The sequence below is a fragment of the Carassius gibelio genome, chromosome A6 (genome assembly GCF_023724105.1).
Source record: "Carassius gibelio isolate Cgi1373 ecotype wild population from Czech Republic chromosome A6, carGib1.2-hapl.c, whole genome shotgun sequence".
Lineage (NCBI taxonomy): Eukaryota > Metazoa > Chordata > Actinopteri > Cypriniformes > Cyprinidae > Carassius > Carassius gibelio.
Genome location: NC_068376.1, coordinates 9,690,489 through 9,711,915, shown reverse-complemented (window position 1 = coordinate 9,711,915; position 21,427 = coordinate 9,690,489). Strand labels below are relative to the sequence as shown.

The 21,427-nt window shown below is 37.9% G+C and overlaps 2 protein-coding genes across 4 annotated transcripts in view; both read left to right on the top strand.

Moving 5' to 3' along the window:
* The first annotated feature begins 6,724 nt into the window (after positions 1-6,724).
* LOC128015438 (fas apoptotic inhibitory molecule 1-like) lies at positions 6,725-9,108 on the top strand. The gene is made up of 4 exons (XM_052599265.1): positions 6,725-6,992; positions 7,332-7,560; positions 7,781-7,830; positions 8,053-9,108. Exons 1-4 carry the CDS (start codon positions 6,879-6,881, stop codon positions 8,239-8,241), a joined length of 582 nt encoding a protein of 193 aa, XP_052455225.1. The 5' UTR covers positions 6,725-6,878; the 3' UTR covers positions 8,242-9,108.
* Positions 9,109-9,417: 309 nt separating this feature from the next.
* The window catches only part of LOC128015437 (arf-GAP with GTPase, ANK repeat and PH domain-containing protein 1), a 158,132-nt gene continuing 146,122 nt past the window's right edge, over positions 9,418-21,427 (top strand). For 2 of the 3 annotated variants that reach the window (XM_052599264.1, XM_052599262.1), the window contains exon 1: positions 9,418-10,492. In XM_052599264.1, the coding sequence (XP_052455224.1) occupies positions 10,330-10,492 (163 nt within the window). In that variant the 5' untranslated portion in view covers positions 9,418-10,329. The remainder of the gene's footprint in view (positions 10,493-21,427) is intronic. The other variant, XM_052599263.1, reaches the window with a different exon arrangement.

Below are 21,427 nucleotides of genomic sequence, written 5' to 3'. Positions count from 1 at the left end.
CGGATCGATACAATTGTAATTGAATCAATATTTTAATTTAAATATCTCTCATCTACGTTCATTATACTTTGCTCGTGTCTTCTACCTCTACAATCCTGAGCAAACGCTGCTTTCACATCCTGGGCCACTTTGCTACTCCTCCCCCTCCTGCTGCTCTGCTGTGAGTCGTTGTTGTGTCGTCACGTGACTCACTGACACAACGCGCCGAGGAGCAGCGAACAGAGTGAGTAAAGCTGATAGCACATTCAGAAGGGGGGCTCAGGGAATGTAAATGCATAGGTATTTTTGTTCTTTGTTTGTTATTCAGTAATAATTGTGTGCACTTTATTTCATTTGCTTTTAAAACCAGAGGAGAGATTTTTTTTTTTATTCTTCATTTTTTTTTTTAAGGCTGGAAATAATTAATTCTACAGTGCCTAATAACTAATAATTTTGTGGACTTCAATACATTAATAAAAAAATATTGCTAATGACATAGACCTACTGCACTCCCCTACACAAAAGCTTTTTTTTTTTTTTTTTAAGTAAAAAGTATCGTATTGGTATCGGTATCGGCGATACTGACCCTATATGTATTTGGTATTGGATCGATACCAAATTTTGCAGTATCACCCACCACAAGCGCACACTGCCCTCCTGCTAACATGATAGGGCTAGAACGCACGTGCTGCAGATGTACTTATTATCACAGGAGCGTTTTTACTGATGAGATGTGCATGAAAATCGCATTCGTTTTTTTGCACAGCCCTAACATCTACAAAGCTAAACAGCATTGCCCTTTGTGTAACAAGTTACAGAAACTGTTAAACGCACCAACTTAAATAATAAAATACACTTACCGGTTGTGGTCCATAAACATCCCGTTCTCCAGACAAAGAGGGAACTGCTCCATCTTTCAAGAATAATCTGATTAACTGATTAAGATTGAGGAAGTTGTCTTCAGCAAAATGTGCTGCACATAGTTTTACATGTGGATTATAATTTTCGGGAACCGAGTTAAGCATGAATTGTAACCATTAATCTCCAAGTACAGCGTCCCTGGGAAGCCCAAACAAAGATGATTGGACTCCGAGATGAAAATAACAGCCTTTCGATGACATGGTAAACACAAACGCAGCTCTTCTTCCTTCTCCTTCGGAGCACAAAAAGACCACGCCCCCTTTTTGTGAATTCATGTGGGCGGAGGATAGTCAAAAAAACTGTTTTAGTGACGTCATTACTGCAGGAAGTAGGGATGTAGTCCAAACGGGTCGTTTTTTGTAGGCGAATTCTGTTAAATAAAATATCTCGCTTGGCATTGAACTTTGAGCTTTAGCATTTTACAGATATTATTTATACTCTATAACAAGAGCATTACACAGTAACTAAAGTTTAAAACATTGGATCAAGAAGACTCCAGAATTATGACATTGGATAGGCGAGAAGGTTTGGAAATTGTTTTAAGGTGGTCATATGATAATATTTTAAAATTTTCCATTCTCTTTGGAGTGTTACAAGCTTTTGGTGCATAAAGAAGATCTGTAAAGGTGCAAAGACTAAAGTGTCAAATCCAAAGAAATATTCTTTATAAAGTTTAAACACTGCCACATCCCCTAAAACGGCTCATTCAAAACCCCGCCCCACATCTCTACGTCACTATGTGCGAAGATTTGCAAAACGCTGCCCAAATCTTCATGCAAAGAAAGGTGCAACTTTTATTCTCTCTGGTGCCGCCAGCGCCATTTCGTGGAGAAGCTGTGTGTTTCATTGTGAAAGTGAAACAATTTCGTTTGGCCTTCCAAAAAAGCACGATATCTACTTCATCATGCCTAGAGCTGATCCGTGCTGGTCACTGAGGAAAAAACATTTACTACTCATGGTATGTAAATAGGTTTACATATGTAAAGAATTTGCCACTGATGATTCAAAAGCGAGTTTTGAGCAGTGCAGAGTAGCACTTCTTGTTTATAATTTCTCTGATCACAGATGCAGAGGTGTTTTTTTTTGTTTATGCGGCGCGATATGCAATGCAACGTGTAAAAAGACAGAATAAGGCATTATAATCAGTAATGATGTCCCCACTGGATGCAACAACTGCCTCGTTTTTAATAGGTTTTATTTGTATTTCTTTTTTCTTGTCATGCTGTTGATCTGTCCAGTACATGCCATAACAGTATATGTTGAGGGGTGTACGATTTCCGTCAGACGCTTGAAACATTTGGCCAATCAGAACGCACTAGATAGCTGGCCAATCAGAGCACACCTCACTTTTCAGAACAATGAGCCTTGTAAATATCAACAAGTTTCAGAAGGCGGGGCAGAGAGGAGAAACAATAAAGTACAATATGTGACCTCATTATAATATTCAGTTACATAATAATTCCTTACATTTATATAGCGCTTTTCTAGACGCTCAAAGCGCTTACATAGTCAGGGGGTATCTCCTCATCCACCACCAGTGTGCAGCATCCACCTGGATGATGCGATGCCAGCCATAGTGTGCCAGAACGCCCACCACACGACAGCTTACTGATGGAGAGGAGACAGAGTGATGAAGCCAATCAGCGGATATGGGGATTGTTAGGAGGCCAATGATGGTCAGAGGCCAATGGGGGAATTCAGCCAGGATGACGAGGTCACACCTCTACTCTTTTCGAAAGACATCCTGGGATTTTTAATGACCACAGAGAGTCAGGACCTCGGTTTAACGTCTCATCCGAAGGACGGTGCTTGACAGTATAGTGACCCCATCACTACACTGGGGCGCTAGGACCCACACAGACCACAGGGTGAGCACCCAGAGGTCTCCCATCCAGGTACTGACCAGGCTCAGCCCTGCTTAGCTTCAGTGGGCAACCGGTCTTGGGCTCCAGGGTGATATGGCTTCCGGGAAATACATACTTTCCAGGAAAGACACTTAGTGAGTTTGTTGTAGGCTATCCTTTAAACAGCAGTGGGAAAAAACTCTCACTCACGATCAACACTTCTCAAAGCTCTCTGCACCTCACACTGAAATCTGGAAGAAAGTTCTGAACAAAAGGGGCTCACGGATAGACTGGCCACGGCCACCCACGTTTGATATGTTAATAGCGTGCCTTATGAAGGTAATTTAATGCCATATATATTTACATACGCAGGGTAAGAGTTGTGGAAGTGTACATAAAACTGTAAGCGTAAATTAAATTTGCATGCGCAAGATAAGATTTGTATGGTGTAAATGACTTTTCAAGCATAAGAAAAAATGATTTGCAGCATTTTACCGTTACTCATCAGTGTAATTCAAGTATTGTGAAACTGCAGCTTCATGCTAAAGCAAAATAAATATGATCTGTATTCTTTTGACTCCCTTTTTCTGCGTTTAAACTTTATAAGTTGTGTACCATTATGTGTTCATACTGAATTTCAAGCTGTATAGTATCCTTTTCTTCCTCAACATGCTATGTATTATATATTAATTTATTGTAATATTGTAAATTTGATGATACTTAAAGATGACTTAGTATCTGCACTAGTTTAATACATGTATAATTGCACCTGTACTGATCAGAGGCAATTACATTTTTTAAAAACAAAATTTAACCGACAGCAATATAATATATAGCCTATATATATAATTTTTTTTTTTTTTTTTTTTACTTTAACGTTGCAATTTAAGGGGATTTAATTAAATATTACTAAAATATTTATCTCTAACTGGGGAACTTATTCACCATTTATCATATGTAATACCATTGTGTAACCACTAGATGGCTGTTTAGCTCTATAAACATATAAACATGGCTGTGTGTTCCCTAGTGGCTGGGAACATTGGATTCCAACATAATTAGTTACTTTAATTTGAATATAGATTTAGAAATCATTAAACACATTTTTATCAAAGTTGTATTGTTTTATTTTTTCATTTGTTTGAAGTGTACAGGTGATGGTCATATAATTAGAATATCATCAAAAAGTTGATTTCACCAATTACATTCAAAAAGTGAAACTTGTATATTATATTCATTCATTACACACAGACTGATATATTTCAAATGTTTATTCCTTTTAATGTTGATGTTTATAACTGACAACTAAGAAAAATCCCAAATTCAGTATCGAAAATTAGAATGTTGTGAAAAGGTTCAATATTTAAGACACCTGGTGCCACACTCTAATCAGCTAATTAACTCAAAACACCTGCAAAGCCTTTAAATGGTCTCTCAGTCTAGTTCTGTAGGCTGCACAATCATGGGGAAGACTGCTGACTTGACAGTTGTCCAAAAGACGACCATTGACACCTTGCACAAGGAGGGCAAGACAAAAAAGATCATTGCAAAAGAGACTGCCTGTTCACAGAGCTCTCATTAATATAGAGGCGAAGGGAAGGAAAAGATGTGGCAGAAAAAAGTGTACAAGCAATAGGGATAACCGCAACCTGGAGAGGATTGTGAAACAAAACCCATTCAAAAATGTGGGGGAGATTCACAAAGAGTGGACTGCAGCTGGAGTCAGTGCTTCAAGAACCACTACGCACAGACGTATGCAAGACATGGGTTTCAGCTGTCGCATTACATGTGTCACGCCACTCTTGTCTTGAACAAACAGCATCAGAAGCATCTCGCTTCAAGAAGGACTGGACTGCTGTTGAGTGGTTCAAAGTTATGTTCTCTGATGAATGTTAATTTTGCATTTCCTTTGGATATCAGGGTCGCAGAGTTTGGAGGAAAAGAGGAGAGGAGTCAAGTTGATTGAGGTCCAATGTAAAGTTTCTACAGTCAGTGATGGTTTGTGGTGCCATGTTATCTGCTGGTGTTGGTCCACTGTTTTTTCTGAGGTCCAAGGTCAACGCAGCCGTATACCAGGAAGTTTTAGAGCACTTCATGCTTACTGCTGCTGACCAACTTTATGGAGATGCAGATTTCATTTTCCAACAGGACTTGGCACCTGCACACAGTGCCAAAGCTTCCAGTTCCTGGTTTAAGGACCAGGGTATCCCTGTTCTTAATCGGCCAGCAAACTCGCCTGACCTTAACCCCATAGAAATTTTATGGGGTATTGGGAAGAGGAAGATGCGATATGCCAGACCCAACAATGCAGAAGAGCTGAAGGCCACTATCAGAGCAACCTGGGCTCTCATAACACCTGAGCAGTGCAACAGACTGATCAACTCCATGTCACGCCGCATTGCTGCAGTAATTCAGGCAAAAGGAGCCCCAACTAAGTATTGAGTGCTGTACATGCTCATACTTTTCATGTTCATACTTTTTAGTTGGCCAATATTTCAGAAAATTTCTTTGTTTTGGTCTTAAGTTATATTCAAATTTTCTGAGATACTGAATTTGGGATTTTCCTTAGTTGTCAGTCATAATCATCAAAATTAAAAGGAATAAACATTTGAAAAATATCAGTCTGTGAATGAATATAATATGCAAGTTTCACTTTTTGAATGGAATTAGTGAAATCAGCGTTTTGATGATATTCTAATTGTATGACCAGCAACTGTAAGTGTTTGCGTTAGTCAAATCTGGAGATAAATAAATAATTGTGTTGCTCTTACTTGCTTCGAATAATAGCTTGATCAGTCACATGAAAGTAATTACAATGATCAAAATTATACAATTGAGTGTTAAATACTGTAAACAGAGACGGTCTGAATGATGGTCTGAAAAACGGACAAATTCAGATTTATATAGCTTTATTGGTTTAGCAAAAAGGTTTTACAAAGCACTCAGATACTTTAGTTCTGAGCATTGTCACATAACATAATTTTGATTGTAACATCAATAGTGTATGCAGATTATATTGAAATTCAATGTAAAGCTAACCCAATCCAATAATGTTAACACGCATGGGAGTCTAGCCTAATGGTACACAACTTATAAAGTGTCAGGTTTTAATTAACTTGTTATATATGTATTTTTTAATGTAGCCTATGTGTACGTTAAAAGTACCATTCTGGTAGTGAGAACAATCCGGAACTAAATGAAGATTAATGTTTTGGCATATGATGTGTTTATTGAACCAATCAGGAGTAAAAGAGAATCATGTGATTGGCTACAAGAAGGTGGTTGACCCGCCCTCTCCGTCACGCTTGCAAAACTCAGTTAGTGAGAGAATCGTGCCAAAATTGTAAGCACAGAGAAAAGAAAGACGGAGCTGTACATATCGGTTTATTTTGGGAACTTTTTGCCCCTTTTTGTTATTTAGACATTTGCAACAGTTAGTTTTTTCAATCTTCATGCTTGCAAATCACTGTTCACAGACTTTTGCATTTTAGCGAAAACAACCTGTGCAGAAAAATTGAAGACGGAAAAAATGCAGATAATATTTATTTTGTTTAGCAATGAAGCTGCAGTTTCACAATACTTGAATTACACTGATGTGTAACTGTTAAATGCTGCAAAGAATTTTTTCTTATGCTTGAAAAGCGATTTACACCTTCACAAAGCTTATCTTGCGCATGCAAATTTAATTTAGACTTACATATGTACACTTCCACAACTCTTACCCTGCAAATCTGATTGGCATTAAATTACCTTCATAGTGCCTTGCTAATTTTGGGGGAGAGTGCCATTTATTGTTAGTGACCAGAGGATCCAAATCATCCAGGCTTAACAACTGAAAACAGTTTTAATGATTTTTACTCCAACAACTGATGTCTATTTAAAATAAATTGCAGTGAAAATCACTGTCTTCGCACATAAACCTCCTCAAACAGTCTCTGGATTGATTAATTAAGCCTCTTACACTAATGCACTCGTTGCTGAGTGAGCATTGGATGGCCTCCTCAATAATATACAGAGATTTAATCGGCAGTTGCACATGATGAGGACTGCTATTGTGATCAAGCGGATGTTACAAAAATTAACAATGAATTTAAAATAGTATAGAGCGGTTGGGTAGTGTGGATCATACACAGTATGTCCAGAGACATTGTGGGAACGTGGGACGTGTCGCTTAGCGATGGGGTTTACCGAATTGAGTTTGAACATGGATCAACAACAGGGAAACGGGTCATTTATATTAATGGGAAGGTGAGAGGTTATAAACCGATTTGTTTTATTTATCATTATGTTATATTAGATATTGTATTATATTATTTTATAGTGATAATGTATATAATATAATCGTTATATAATATGTTTGTGTGTGGGTGAACAGTGGGTAGAATCCCCCTCCTTCAAAATAATCACATTTTGTTGCTTTACAGCCTGAAATAAAGACAAATAGTTTTTGATATATATATATATATATATATATATATATATATATATATAGAGAGAGAGAGAGAGAGAGAGAGAGAGAGAGAGAGAGAGAGAGAGATGAATAAGATAATATGAAATGATAATGTTAAGTTTCATCAACCTTTTAAGGAGGTGTTGAGGAGGGATTGGATGTTCAAACTGGTGGGCAAAGAAACGTTCGCTGTTGGGAGCACAGATACAAAAGCTACCATAAGTATTGAGGCAATCACTGGGTTTTCCTATGAGTACACACTGGAAATCAACGGAAAAAGTCTCCAAACATTTTTGGACAACCGATCAAAAATGTCAAGAACATGGGTGCTGAAACTGGGTGGTGCTGATTACAGGATAGTTCTAGGTAAGTGACACCCCTCTTGATTTATAAAGTTATTTCAGTTTTTCTGAAAGGCTTTACTCTTCTTGCGTTCATTTCTAACAATACTGTAAGGAGAGAATGACTAGTCTAGGGTCTAGATCTAGATTTCAAATTCGAATCCGGGGTCAGCAGAAAAATTCAAAAAGTTAAGATAATTAAAACGAGCTATTAGCAAACTAGGTTATTTTTTCTGTTCCGCTAGAGAAAGACACTATGGATGTGTGGTGCAATGGACGAAAAATGGAGACTATGGTGAGTACTTTTAATACTGTAGTTCATACTAACACAGGCATTAAGGTGTATGAAAGATCCACTTTGGTCCATTGTTTATTTAAGTCTGAGTCAAGTCGGTTAATGGTGTAGTTGTGTGGCCACTGTTTAAAAACATAACACCATTTTGTTCATATCACATCGTTCTCACGACTGGTGCTTGTTTAGTAATAGGCCTATGTTTATACTGATTTTTTTATGCAGGGGGAGTTTACAGAAGATGGAAGCGAGACACACTTTACAGTGGAAAAGAAGGAATGCTGCATTAAAGCAACAAGTAGTGGAAGGAAACGAAATGGAATAGTTCATTCCCTGCTGGTGGATGGAATCAGGATAGAAGAGGCCATTGAGCAAAATAGATGCTTACAGAATTCAGCTGTGCAAGACATTTAGTAACAGAATTATCAGAATTAGATACAGACGTTTTTTACCAGGGTAAAATGGGGTAAAATGTCCCCCAGAAGATGACCCCTGACCAGCACATTTATTGAATGACTTGGATGTTCATAATCTGAATATCAACATTTGTAAGATTTAGTCAGTCAAAACAATACTGAGGTAAACTGATCTTATTTTGTGTCACAGTAATCTAGGATATTGTATTATGCTGAATATCAAAAGTGTTTGTGTCTATTTGTTAATAAGAGATTTGTGGACACATAAATGTGTCAGATTTGTGGAGTAAAAGACATAGTCTTTATACTGAAAGGATAAAATTAGGCCCTTGAGCTAAATGCCCTAGAATGGAGACAAAAGGCTTCGAGTTTACTTACATTTGTTATTTTTTAATTAAACAATTGCAATAAATAATGGGGTTAATATTCAATAAATCCATCAGTTAGATGTACCTTTTAGGCATCTTCAATAGTCATTAAAACCTATACTATAAATTGACTGAAATCATTTCAAATTAGAATTCATAGTGTTGCTGCTATAATGTATCCTAAATTGAAATATTGCCAATGTAGGTCTATATGTTCATATGTCTGTATATAAGTCATAGAATAAATGTACCTTTCAGATGAATCTTGTTTAATGGGATTCTGCTTTGTCTACCATCGGATATGAAATAATTATGAACTAAATTTTCAAAATACACATTTAATTAGAATAGTTATATATATGAAGTGTGATTAATATAGTCTAAAATACTAAACACAAAGACACACACATTCATTTCTTTTAATATCACATTGGCTGGTGTGAATATGCAAATATGTATATTCTAAATGTGTTACAATAAAATGCACATTGCACGTGGTTCCTCTTTCCTTTGTCTTACCTTATCAGTTCACCAGTAAAACATTCATATGTTTACATTTTATTGTTTATCATAAGACTCTGATGTCATATCTGAGAGTGTGTCAAAGACTTGTGCCAGCAATTAATTAAAATCGTTTATAGGACCCACTAATCAGACTCCTTGTACTCAAAGTAAGATCCTACCTTTTAGCGCCCCCATCCAGTGTGTGGCGACCTGTATGCGTTTTAATAACAACAGACTGCGCAGAACAAACGCAGCTACGACGGCTCCCAAGCTCCGACGTTTTTCCAGTAGGAAGCGTCCAAAGGAAGGAGCAGGCGCAATGATGTTTGAGAGGATACAGACGGGACGGACCTCAGTGCGGGAGGAAAGGGAATGCACCCATCTTTGCGGATAAAACAAGAGAGATATCCGAAAAGCTTCCCTGCGATAGCATCTCGGTGAAGTTGACATATATGAATAGTTTTGAGGTTTTGCATCGAGACCGCAGAAAGTAGTTCAGTGGTTGAAATGTCAGCATGAGCCGAAGTGAACAACAGCAGGGAGTGAGTTGACTGTGCTTGGAACACAGCAGACACACCGCGTCCAGCTCGTTTGCGCGAAGTGTAGTTTCTCGCCGAGTTTGAAATTGAATTATTTATTTACTTCTCACTTTTGGCGCTGAAACTGGGCAGTGTGTATGAAGCCCACAGCCGGAGGCGACCATGTGGATCCTTCTCGTCTCGGACTGACCTGAGGTGGCCTTCTCTCGCCTGTTATAGCCGTAATGACGATGCTTGATTTAGGGAAGCTCCTGTGTTTTTATGCTGTATTTATGAGGATATGGGGCATATGACTGTATCCTTTCATTTCAGATTCGGACAGCTGCAGACCTCCCTCCAGCGTCTGGACTTCTATTGTAATACACATACTAAAATATCAAATGCACTGATATCAAAGCCGCTGCTACATGTCAGTTCGTCTCGCGTTAAGTGGTTTAATGCTCAATCTTTTACGTTTTTGTGATTTCATCCTATATAACCAGTTTGACTTTGGGAATATTTGTAGTTTTTTGTTCTGAACAAAATCGTTGGAGCTGACTAAAGACCTCATGTGGACATCTGACCTCCCTCCTGTGTTTACGTGTTTGCAGCATTTCAGTATATCCCTGCATCACCAGCAAACACTATTTAGATAATTGCATATCGGGCTCTATTGGAAGAGATCCTACTGCAAACATGAATTATCAGCAACACCTGGCAAACTCAGCCGCGATCAGAGCTGAGATTCAGAGATTCGAGTCCGTCCATCCGAACATCTACTCGATCTACGAGCTGCTGGAGCGCGTGGAGGATCCGCTGCTGCAGAATCAGATCCGAGAGCACGTCATTGCCATTGAAGGTAAGGGTGTTTAAAATCTCTTTCAGACAGGTTTCAGATTTCTTAAAATATTATTGTCATTTTATTTATTTAGCTTTTCGTTTAGTTGGTGAGTAATGCCAGGTTTGGCGGAAGCTCTGGTTGCCATAATAAAAATGGAATGGGACGTCAAACCTAACATTATAGCATGACACTTCAATAAGTGCATGCTCACCCCCAGTGTCACTACAAAAATACATAATTAGGTGTATGTTAACTAATAAATAATGGCAGTACAAATCAAGCCGCTCCAAAAGATGATAGTTCTCTTTCTTGTCATGAGTATGGCTCTTTTGAATCTCAGAAAAAAATCTTACATTTTGCTTCTAAAGTTGAAAAGTAGTATCTTTTATCCCCCAATTGTTTTAATGGTTGTTATAGTTCACTTCTGGTTATATAGGTTCTTTAAACCATTTCCTTGTCCTTGACAAGGTTTCAGATTTAGTCATAGTGTATTGTGAGAGGCTTGAGTCAAACTTTAAACAGATGTTTTTAAAAAGCTCACTTGGTTTTAGTCATCCATATCTTTGCCAGGTAGAGGCCATATTTGATTTTTAACTATAGGAAACTGTTAGGTATCAATTTACAGTCAGTTGCGACTGCTAATCTCAGCCTCATTGTCATTCATGAAAATTAAATGTCATCTAATCTGAATAAGGTCTATACTGTAATATGAAATTGTTGATGGTTGTGTTTGTGTCAGGTATGGCTTTCGTTCTGTTTTGTGGAGGACTGAATGTGATATAAGTTTTGATGTATGGGTTGCCTGAAGGGAGTTTTGGCAGTGTGTTGAGAGGGTCGTTCTCACAGTCTGTGAGGTAGCAAAATGCTATTTACAATAACTGCCGTCAGTTTTAGCAGCAGGTTAAATAATATCAAAACGAGAAGCTGTATTGTGTGTTTGAAACGAAACTGTTCTCCACTAGATTGCAGTGAATGTTTTCCTAATGAGTGTGTGCTCTGCTCGGCTCTGTGTGTGGTCAGTGACAGGTCTGTGTCAGAGCCGAGTTGATATATGAATCTTAGACCCCTTGCAATGAGAGTAAAATGCAGGCTGTGCTTGAAATGGTTCTTGACTTGCTGAGACATGCACATGACATAGACAAACCTGTCACTACCACCAACACACCCCCTTTACAGACCCCGGCCTGTCTAATTCCTGAAAACCAAGACAGAGTACTTAAAAGAGGGAAGCTTTCAGAATGAGAATTTCCTGATCATTTACTCACCCCCATGTCATCCAAGAAGATGTTTATGTCTTTCTTCAGTTGCGATGAAAGTAATGTTTTTGAGGAAAACATTCCAGGATTTTTCTACATATAATGAACGGACTGAAGGTCCAAATTGCAGTTTCATTACTTCAAAGGGCTCTACACAATCATAGCTAATGAATACCGGTCTTATCTAATGGAACAATTAGTAATTTTCATTTTTTTTTTTTTTTTAAGTATATACTTTTTAACCACAAATGTTTGTCTTGCACAAGCTCGACCTCATGCATTACACAGTCACTTTTGAAAGGTCAGAAGGAAATGTGCATAGAAAGTCAAATGCCCTTTACAAAAAAAAGGTAAAACAACAATGTCGGATGATTTTTAAGTTGTAGGAGAAACTTTTTTACCTTACCCCACCTTTTTGAACCGGAGTACACAAATGAAGAGCTAACTTCATATGACATTTCCAACGGGATTACGTCATGCGGGAATTTGCAGACGTGCATAGCGAAGCTAGTGTAAGATGTGCGTTTGTGGTAACGAAGTATATACATTTTTATTTTTTAGAAGATGACTAATCGTTTCACTAGAGAAGAGCCTTATTTATCTGCTGGGATTGTGTTAAACCCTTTGAAGCTGCATTGAAACTGCAGTTTGGACCTTCAACCCATGGCCAATATTTGTCTCGAAATATCATGGATTTGAGTGAATTCTGGAAGTGAACTGTTTCTTTAAAAGTAGAATTGGAACAGTTTACTTGCTTAGTGGAATCAATTAATGTTGAATCTTTTAAAATCTTTTGTATAGTTACTTAAAATCCTTTAAATTTATGTTAAAGTATGTGGTCATGAGTCAAAGTTGGCATTCTAAAAGCAGAACTTGGTAGTAGTTAAGTGTTTTTTTTTTTTTTTTTTTTTTTTTTGCCAAAACGTAATGATTGACTTCTGCACTGCAGTGTTTTACTATTCATGTCAGCTAAGTGATAACTTGCAAAGTGCTTTCATTAGCTATGTGGTGAATTTAATTTCACAATATCCCAAAAATAATTTTGAGAAAATTCAGCATTTAGGATGTTGGTATTTAATTGTGAATTAATTGTTGACGTTTTAATGCCACTTTCATTAACTTCTCGCTGACCTCCCAGTTTAACAGACGGCAAATCGGAGCTGAAAACCAATACTTAACACACCCTGTGATCAGAAGCAAGTCGGTCTTCAGATATTATAGTTCTGGTGTAGCATTTACACTGGTGTCCACAGTAGTCACTTTACTTAATTTTACACCAGATGACCGCTGACACGTCAGGGGTGGGTTGCTTTGAGCCTGAGATCACTGTCTGTGCAGAGCATGTTTGTGATCTCAGAGACACGCATCTGGGCGACACGTCCTCTAACCTCTCTGTTTCGTGCATAAAGGGCATGATATTTATAAGAATGAATGCTGTAGCTTGTGCATGGAAAAGAAGGTTCTTGTGAATGTAAGTGTCTGCTCGATAAAACTGACCTTCTGAGAATGTAAAATTCCGAAAACCTATGCACAGTCATTTACAGGGATATTTGACACAAGGTTGGTTTGATTTCATATTGATTTCAGCAATGAATTCTCTCTATCATTAAATTGTTCAAAAAAAAATTTTTTCTCCTTTGCTTTTCCTTGCTTGGCAAACAAAAAAACATGTTCAGATTTCTTATTTATTTCACTTCTGTAGCGGTTCAGTTGTTACTAGGGCGGTCACTTTTAGTTCGAAAATCAATTGCACAATCGATCGGACCAACCAAAAAAAGTTTCGAAAATTAAAATAGGGAATCGATTTTAACCAAATATGTACACTATTAATTTTAAAATAATTAAACAATTAAAAATGTAGATGTAACAAAACTCACAAACAAGCAGAAAAAGAAAATAAAGAATTCCGAAAGTGCAGTATGCCTTGCGAAAGCTAGACAGAAAATACCAGCGATTTTTCGCGCCTATAAGACCCAGTGACGTCGAAAGGGAAGTCTTATGCTGTGTTCACACCAAACGCGAATAGAGCGTCTGGCGCAAATGATTTCAATGTTAAGTCAATGTAAAGATGCGTTTACGCGCGTCTGGAGGTCTCGCGGCGCGGTAGACGCGAATTCTGAGTTATGAAAAGGACCATTGCAAGCTGACAGCGACCGGCTTTTGTGATGGAAAATTGCCAGTAATACCCCCACCTTGTGCAGCTGTACCTGAGTGTCCCTGGGACATCAGTTGTTTGAAATGGATTGAATCATTATTTAAAATAATCTTGGAGATTTTTGAATTGCCTAAATCATAAATGCAGCCAGGATGAAGCCTGCAGTGATGTTTTTCTTTTTTCGAGAATGTTGCACTCCTGTTGCTGTTTGTTATTCTGTACGAAACATCATGCCAATAAATAAGAAATATTGCTGACTTGAGCTTTTCCAGCGCTCTCTTTAAGTTCGTCCGTTATTTGACGTTGAAAAAGGAAACGTCTTTTTTTTTAGACATGGAAAATCGATTTTACAATCTATTCAATGAACACTTATGTCTTAAAAATCGAAAATGATTTTTTCGCACAAGTGACAGCCCTAGTTGTTACACAAATAATTTCTTATAATAAATTGATAAATTGATGTCAACTTCAAAAAGGAGTCTTGGCACCTCTTTTGCCGAATGCTGGATTTCTAGTCTATGTCTAGATAAATTTAATATTTTGGCCACTGGTGTGCTTGGTCCTGTAATTGCTGTTTTCATATACCCCCCGCCCCACCATTTTGACAATAAATGTAACTGGAAAAGCCCAAAAATAGCATAATAAGAATTGAGTTTCGTTTGATGACATAGTTCTGTTGCTTTAAGCTTATTGTATTTCTGCCCTCTCACTAAAAGTGTCCATTTTTGAAAGGTAGGACGGGTTGCTTCATGGGACTGTTAGCCCTGAAATGTCTGGCAGCTCTGTTGGACGGGATCATTGTGCCAAGGGAATGGGGCTATGCAACGCACCCCTTCCAAATGAGAGGTCACAACATCACGCAGATGTCGGGAAAACAGCCCTCCCATCTGATGTCTGCAGGGCACCATTAGGGAGATGCAGTCGCAGTAGCCCATATAGTTTGTTAAATGCCTACTGAGGAGCATGTGTAACCCCATGGTATGACCGCAACAGAGCTGTAACGGATGTCAGACGCATCAGTCTTTTAAAATTCCATCTCACGTCCTATTGCTGCGTCATAATCCGCTTTTATGGCCAGTCTGCCTGATGCATTAAACATTTTGGCCATCTCTTCGGCGTTTCTCAAAGCTGTCAGCCTCTGTGGTCGGCATTTTGCTTAAATTGCACTGAGCATTTGGTGTAGTAGAATGCTAACCAGAGGAATGGCTGCAAGGAGACCATATATCTGTTTATATTTAATTAGGAGGCCCTGAAGCACGGCCGTGGAGCCTGAGGCCAGGAGAGAGGAACCAGGGCAGCATATGCGGGTGCCATATGCTGAAGAGCCTGCGAAGTCTAGACTGGGTTCAGGGATTAACAAGCTGCCAGTACAGTTGAATTAAATGGCTCAGTGGGGTTCTGAACACAAACAATAAAGTGGCATATTAGGGGCAGTAACTGTCTCTTCTAGTTGTGAGAGTAAGGAGATTGCAGATTGCTTGAGATTCATTGGTTCCCACACAGTTTTTTCGAGGCCTTTATTTGCTGTTCCCAAAACCATTACAACTTTTGGGGTTTTGATTCTCTAACAGTGGCTGAGACGACAAAACATCAATAGCATGATACGTCATTCCCAAAGGAGTTTTTTTTTTCCCTTTGGCATTGAAAGAAGGCAGTAGTAGCTATTCTAAAGGCCCTATTTATCCATAGCAAAGTTTTTTTTTGTTATTCGCTTAGGGATAAAAAGAAGTTTGAAATACCCGAGCAGCGATATGATGTTAATGGACTTTCTGAACATCCAGCTTTACAGTATTTACCATTAAAAAACAGTGCCAGTGTCACTTTCAATTAGACTTAGACTTAACTTTTGTTTCTACTAATGAGCTTTCCAATGTGTTCATGTTTTTTTTTTTTTGGGGTCTGACCTTAACAGACTGAACAGAAGAAATGAACCAAAAAAATGACCATGTCAAAGAAAGTGGAGCCGCAGTGCAGTTTGGAGAACGCCAAACGAAATTCATTTTTGGTCTTATTTTGTTCACAGTCTCACCAGTTCTTCAGTTTCACTGTGTGTGTTGGGGGCTTAGTAGATTGCTTTATCTTCAGTGGTTCCCACATCATTTTATCTAAGGCCTGCTGTTTGAAGGCATTCATTTTTTATACTGCTTTCAAAACCATGATCTTCTGGGGTTCTGATTCTTCAACCGTGAGCGGGACAAAAAAATCAGTAGCACGATAGGTCAGTCCCAAGGGCCTTTTTTTTTCTTTGGCGGTGGTAGAAGGCAATAGAGGAAGTTCTAAGGCTCTACTAAGTCACTTTCAAAGGAAAAAGATGAAACAGTGCCACAGGCAAAGCTGTAAAGAGTCTCCAGTCGAGATCGGCTCTCTCTCCCCATCCCTTTCCCTCACACTCCCTCGTTTTATCATTCTCTTTCTCGGTGTGGGTGGTGAGCGAACAGAAGTTCTCTGCTGAATAGCCATTTTGTTCTTTCCAGTCTAAAGCGAAAACAACACCCTCATCTCTCTCTTGCTGCTTTTATCTCTTCACATTGTCATCCTTTCAGCAGACCTGTGCACCCGTGCCCTATGACAAATGTGTTGGGTGATTCAGAATGGTTGTCTCATTCCTGTTTGAGCCTTGCATTTGTTACTGCATTCTTCTCAGATAATAGACCAGATGCCAGATAATCCGAAAGATCAAAATGCAGGAACTTAAAAGACATGCTTCAGGTGTTTTTACATGTAATGAGTAACTCCACTGTCATTTGCTTGATTATCCAGAAATGCATTACTCAGGAAAGGCAGACAATTGTGTTGTTCAAAGTTATTCTGTGTGTATCTTTGTGAAACTGGAAGTGGAAAATATTCGCCTCTAACTATGTGGCATTTTGAGCGGTAATGGGAAACTCTTTTAGCCTATCCTCCTCATATAGACTAAACTAGTTCTCAGAGGACATATGACACTTGAGGAAGTGTCAGGTGTTACAGCGTTGCTGATTAAAAGAGTTGTGTTGGATTGTTTAAAACCAATGTATTCTTATGAGCTGGGGGAAGATCCACCTGTTTGTCCAGTTTGGTGGGGAATTCCATCAGCAGGCCATCTAGATGGAAGTCACTTGGTTCCTCTTGTTTTTAACATATAATGTGATTATGCTGATCACCATATTTTGGTTCCACCTTGCTGCAGACAAAGGAAAAAGTATGTTAATTGTATGTCTACTATGGATTGCACTACTTCATGCACCTTATAATCAAAATTGGGTCAGTGACATGTAACTCTTTTTTTTCTTTTCTTATATGTGTAAAGCACTATAAGTTTGCTCAGAAATACATAAAAATGCAATTCTTACAATACACCCAGTGACTTGTAATTAAAAAACACTTACATCATAAGATGTGATGCAAATGTTGCAAAGCCTTGTTACATTACATTCTTTAAAGGAAAATAGTAGTTTAGTGTGATCTTCCATTATTATATCTTACTATTATTTTAACAAAATCACTTCACTATTAATATTTGAAGAAATGTTCTGTGCCATAGCAACATAATGTGGAGCAACCGACATGCAGAAAAGATATAAAACAGGAAATGATGTGATAGATATGACCCCTGCAGACCCTCCAGACTGTGTAATTCTTTTGAAAATATCAGATAGGCTAATTTGACTTATGACAAGGTTAGTTAAAATGTTTTGAGATGCAGCTCCCCAAAAATAACACACACAATACATTTTTTTATTTTTTTAAATAATAATAATAATAATAATAATAATAATAATAATAAGGCAATGCCATATTACAAACTCCAACAATATCTAACATTATATAAAAAAAAAATTTAAACTTTGTTTTTAATGAAGATTAAACCTAATTTAAAGACGTTCTTAGACATTACAAAGATACTAGCAGGACCAATAAGCAGTGTTTGATCACTAATTTGGACCAGTGTTGTAGAAATGAAATGAATGTTTGCAGAATTGATGTTGGAAACAGGTTGCATTTGAAACTATTTAAAGAAGTGGAGGTTCTGAGAAACCTTGTGTTACTACAGTCTCTGAAGATCATCCTAGAGGAAACACCAGACCGTCGCAATGAATCTAATATGGGGACGCTGGTGATGTAATGCCTCTAGAGACACAGGGCTTTGTTGTCATTTTGTCCTCTGCATGCTTACGCACTGGGTTGGGTTTGTATCTTTTGACAGAGGAGCAGCTTACCCAGAGAGCTAAAGCTGTTTTCTCTTTGTAATACCACACCATGTGATTTACCTGTTTAATGACCTCATGTGCTGATGCAATTGCTTAGTTCCCTTGTCCTCTTCCTTTTTTACTGGACTTAAATGGTTGTAAATGTCTGTATCTTTCCCAGATGTCATTCGCATGTTGTTTGGTCATGACCTCATTTGAAAGTCAGTGATTTAGATCTTGCGGTGTCAGTGTGGTGCAGTGTTTTTTGGGCGAGTATGCCATCAGAGATGTTGGAACGGCTCCAAACAGACAGCCAGGATCCCCCGTGACTGTAGGGGACGTGACCCTATTAAGGCCATGTACATTATATACTTACTACTGTTCATATGTTTGGAATCACTTAGGGCTGCAACAATCTATTTTGGTTAGTACCATAACTTCTGCCATAAATCTTTTACTGTTTAATTAAAAAAAAAGATCATGAAATAAAATAAAAATGGTTTTCTTACAGATGAGAGTCTAGAAATGTTTTCTTCATTCAACAGACTTAAGTTGTATGCATGTATGAACAACTGCATTCAGGTCACCACAGCGACAGTATCAATAAAGATGATGTGCTTAACACCAAGAAGTTTTATCATACCTGTAATTATAATTCATATATATATATATATGTATATGTATATGTATGTATGTATATGTGTTTGTGTATTTATTTTATTTTTTTAAAGTAGAAACACTAGAAACACACTGAACTTACTATAAAAAGCATTAACTTAATTTTCTGTGCTCAGAACAGATCCTTTTTATTCGTGGACTGTACCCAGCCAGGGAAAAGAAAGTAAGCCACTTTCCACAGGTAAAATATAGAAAATTAAAAAAACAACAACATCTAGAATAGAAGTCAAATACGAACACTGTTCTCCATGTTTGTCCAGTCTGGTCAGCAGTTATTTAATTATTTAGAGTGATTTATATTAAATATTAATCAAAATTGATGTGTTTATTTAATCAAATATTAAATATTTACAAATTTGGAACACAGGTGGGTTTAAATGGCACAGAAGTAGCCAACTCTGGAGCTCTCATGTAATTTTATAACTAAACATATATCATACGTATTTGAGATTTTAGATTACATTTATCTGGTTTGGTTTAATAGGGTCACTTCCCCTCAGCACAAAGGTTGAAAAAGCTTGTTTGTATGACTGGAGGCAGGACTCTGTGTTTCTGTATTTAAAGATCCAGTCAGAGCTTGAGCACTGCAGAAGTAACATTCTCATTCTCCTGATATTGCTCATCTTACTGATCAGGGGACAGACACCCAGCAAAACAACAGCGGATATGATTCAGATCTCAGGGAGGCAAAAATAGCCTCCTGAGCTGTGGCCTTCCTGCTGCTCACAGAGCCGCTTCCCCCCATTAATGTCTTGAGGGGTGTGATGTCACTTCCCCAGCATTGATCGCTCTGTTGTGGGTCGAGTGAATGTCCTCCAGCTGCAACCTGTCCCGGTGGCTTTGCTGTCAGTCACTTTGTCTAAAGTCACATTACAATAATACGTCTAAATTAACGTCTTTCTTTTAGCTATATCATGTTCAAGAAGAGTTCAAATTAAATAGGGTTTGGTATCGAGCTCGATACTTTTTAAGCACTGACCGAAATGCCTTGATACCATCGAGTATCGAAAACTGTCTTGTCGTTTCGGTACCAAATTTCGACATCTAAGGGGTTAATCTAATTAAAGTCAGTGAACCAATAAACATGCAACATGCTTTATGTGCCTAAATCAGTAACTGGCTCTTCTGAAGCATCAAGGGACATGCATGTTACCTGAGCATTCATTCATACTATAGCATCATGCTATATAAGACAAATGGTTTTACCCAAAACTCACTTTAAACCACCATTGAGTGTTTTTAACAACCTGCGATTGGTTTAGTTATACAATATTGTAGAAAGTGTTATTTGTAGCCTTTTGTATGAATTATTATTATAGAAGTGCATCATGGTATGCATACATTTGAATCATACCGTGCTTTTAATTAAATTTTTTATTGTTTTTAAATTGAGTGTCATGTCATACCTTAAAAAATGAAGTAAAACTTTGCACTGCACTGATAGATCTTCATTTTTGAATGTTTTTAAATATTGATATTTTCCACAGCCTGCTGTGTTCTAAAAGCATAAACCCCACCTATGGTAAACTGGGAAATTTGTTTTAATCTTTTTTTTTTTCAGTGTTTTTTTTTTTTTCCACTGGAATTCCCCTTTAGTCTTTTTTTTATGTCACTTGGCCTTAAAATAATCATGCTTCTGCATCTGTTCTGCATTTAAAAATAACATTCTGGCTCAAAGACAATGTAGAAAATTGATGCTTTTTTTTTTTTCGTTAGGAATTCCCATAATAGGGATAGTCGTTTTTTTTGTGTGTCCCATATTCACTGATACAATATTAAAACCAAATTCTTTTGTTATTCATTCATCATAACAGTATAAGATTTATCTGACTATCAGTGTTGTTGAACATCATTTGTGGGGAAGCCTCACTCAGAGTAGGAAACACTCTAGTTGTACACTTGCTATGTCTGCTCTAATTTCAGCAGAACAGTCTAAGCACAATGGTACCAGGTCTCTTGAAATTAAACATTTGTATTCAGAATCAGGCCATCTGCAACTGCCCAACCCCCCACCCTGTAAAGGAAACCGAAACGGATTAGCTGAGCCTCTGTCCTTACATCTTGGGGTTGCCTCCTTACAATGGGTGAAGCTCGGTGTGTTGAATTGGCATTGAAAGTGGAAGTGTTGCGTCGATAAGAGGCACTGTTCCCATCTGGCCCCTGTTTAGAAAGGAAAAAGAAAATCAATGGCACTTTCCTTCAGGACCATCCTCTTGTATTGGGTCACCATCTGCCAGTTCTAGACCCTGTCTTCTGTGTTAGTGAAGTAATTAATGTCTTCTGCTACACCTAGAGAATGTGTGCTAACACAGCCTCTGAGCACCCACCCAGATCTGTGTATGGTTTGTGTAGATGAATATGTCTGACTTTTTTCAATTTTTCTGCAACCTGAAGTGCTGGAACATTCAGATTGATCTTTCCTTTCATTAAATTTCATAAGTGTTTCCGACTGGAATGTCTTTAGCAGTCTGACATAAGCACAATGCAATAGTTAGGATGACAAATAGGATAAAATGTAGGATAAAAGTGACAAGGATTCAGAAGAATACTTCAGCCCAAGGCACAGTAGCACAGCGCAACAAAATACAATAGAACTTATAATCAGTGATTATAATAAGTGGATGCATTGCGACAAATCCATGACGCAATGCAAGAAAACTGCTGACTCATTCTATTTATGACGTGCTGACACAAAGTT

Coding starts and splice junctions, on each gene's coding strand:
- LOC128015438 (XM_052599265.1), top strand. CDS start 6,879: ATGTCCAGAGACATTGTGGGAACGTGGGACGTGTCGCTTAGCGATGGG. Junction 6,993..7,331: donor TCATTTATATTAATGGGAAG/GTGAGAGGTTAT, acceptor CAACCTTTTAAG/GAGGTGTTGAGGAGGGATTG. Junction 7,561..7,780: donor TGATTACAGGATAGTTCTAG/GTAAGTGACACC, acceptor CTGTTCCGCTAG/AGAAAGACACTATGGATGTG.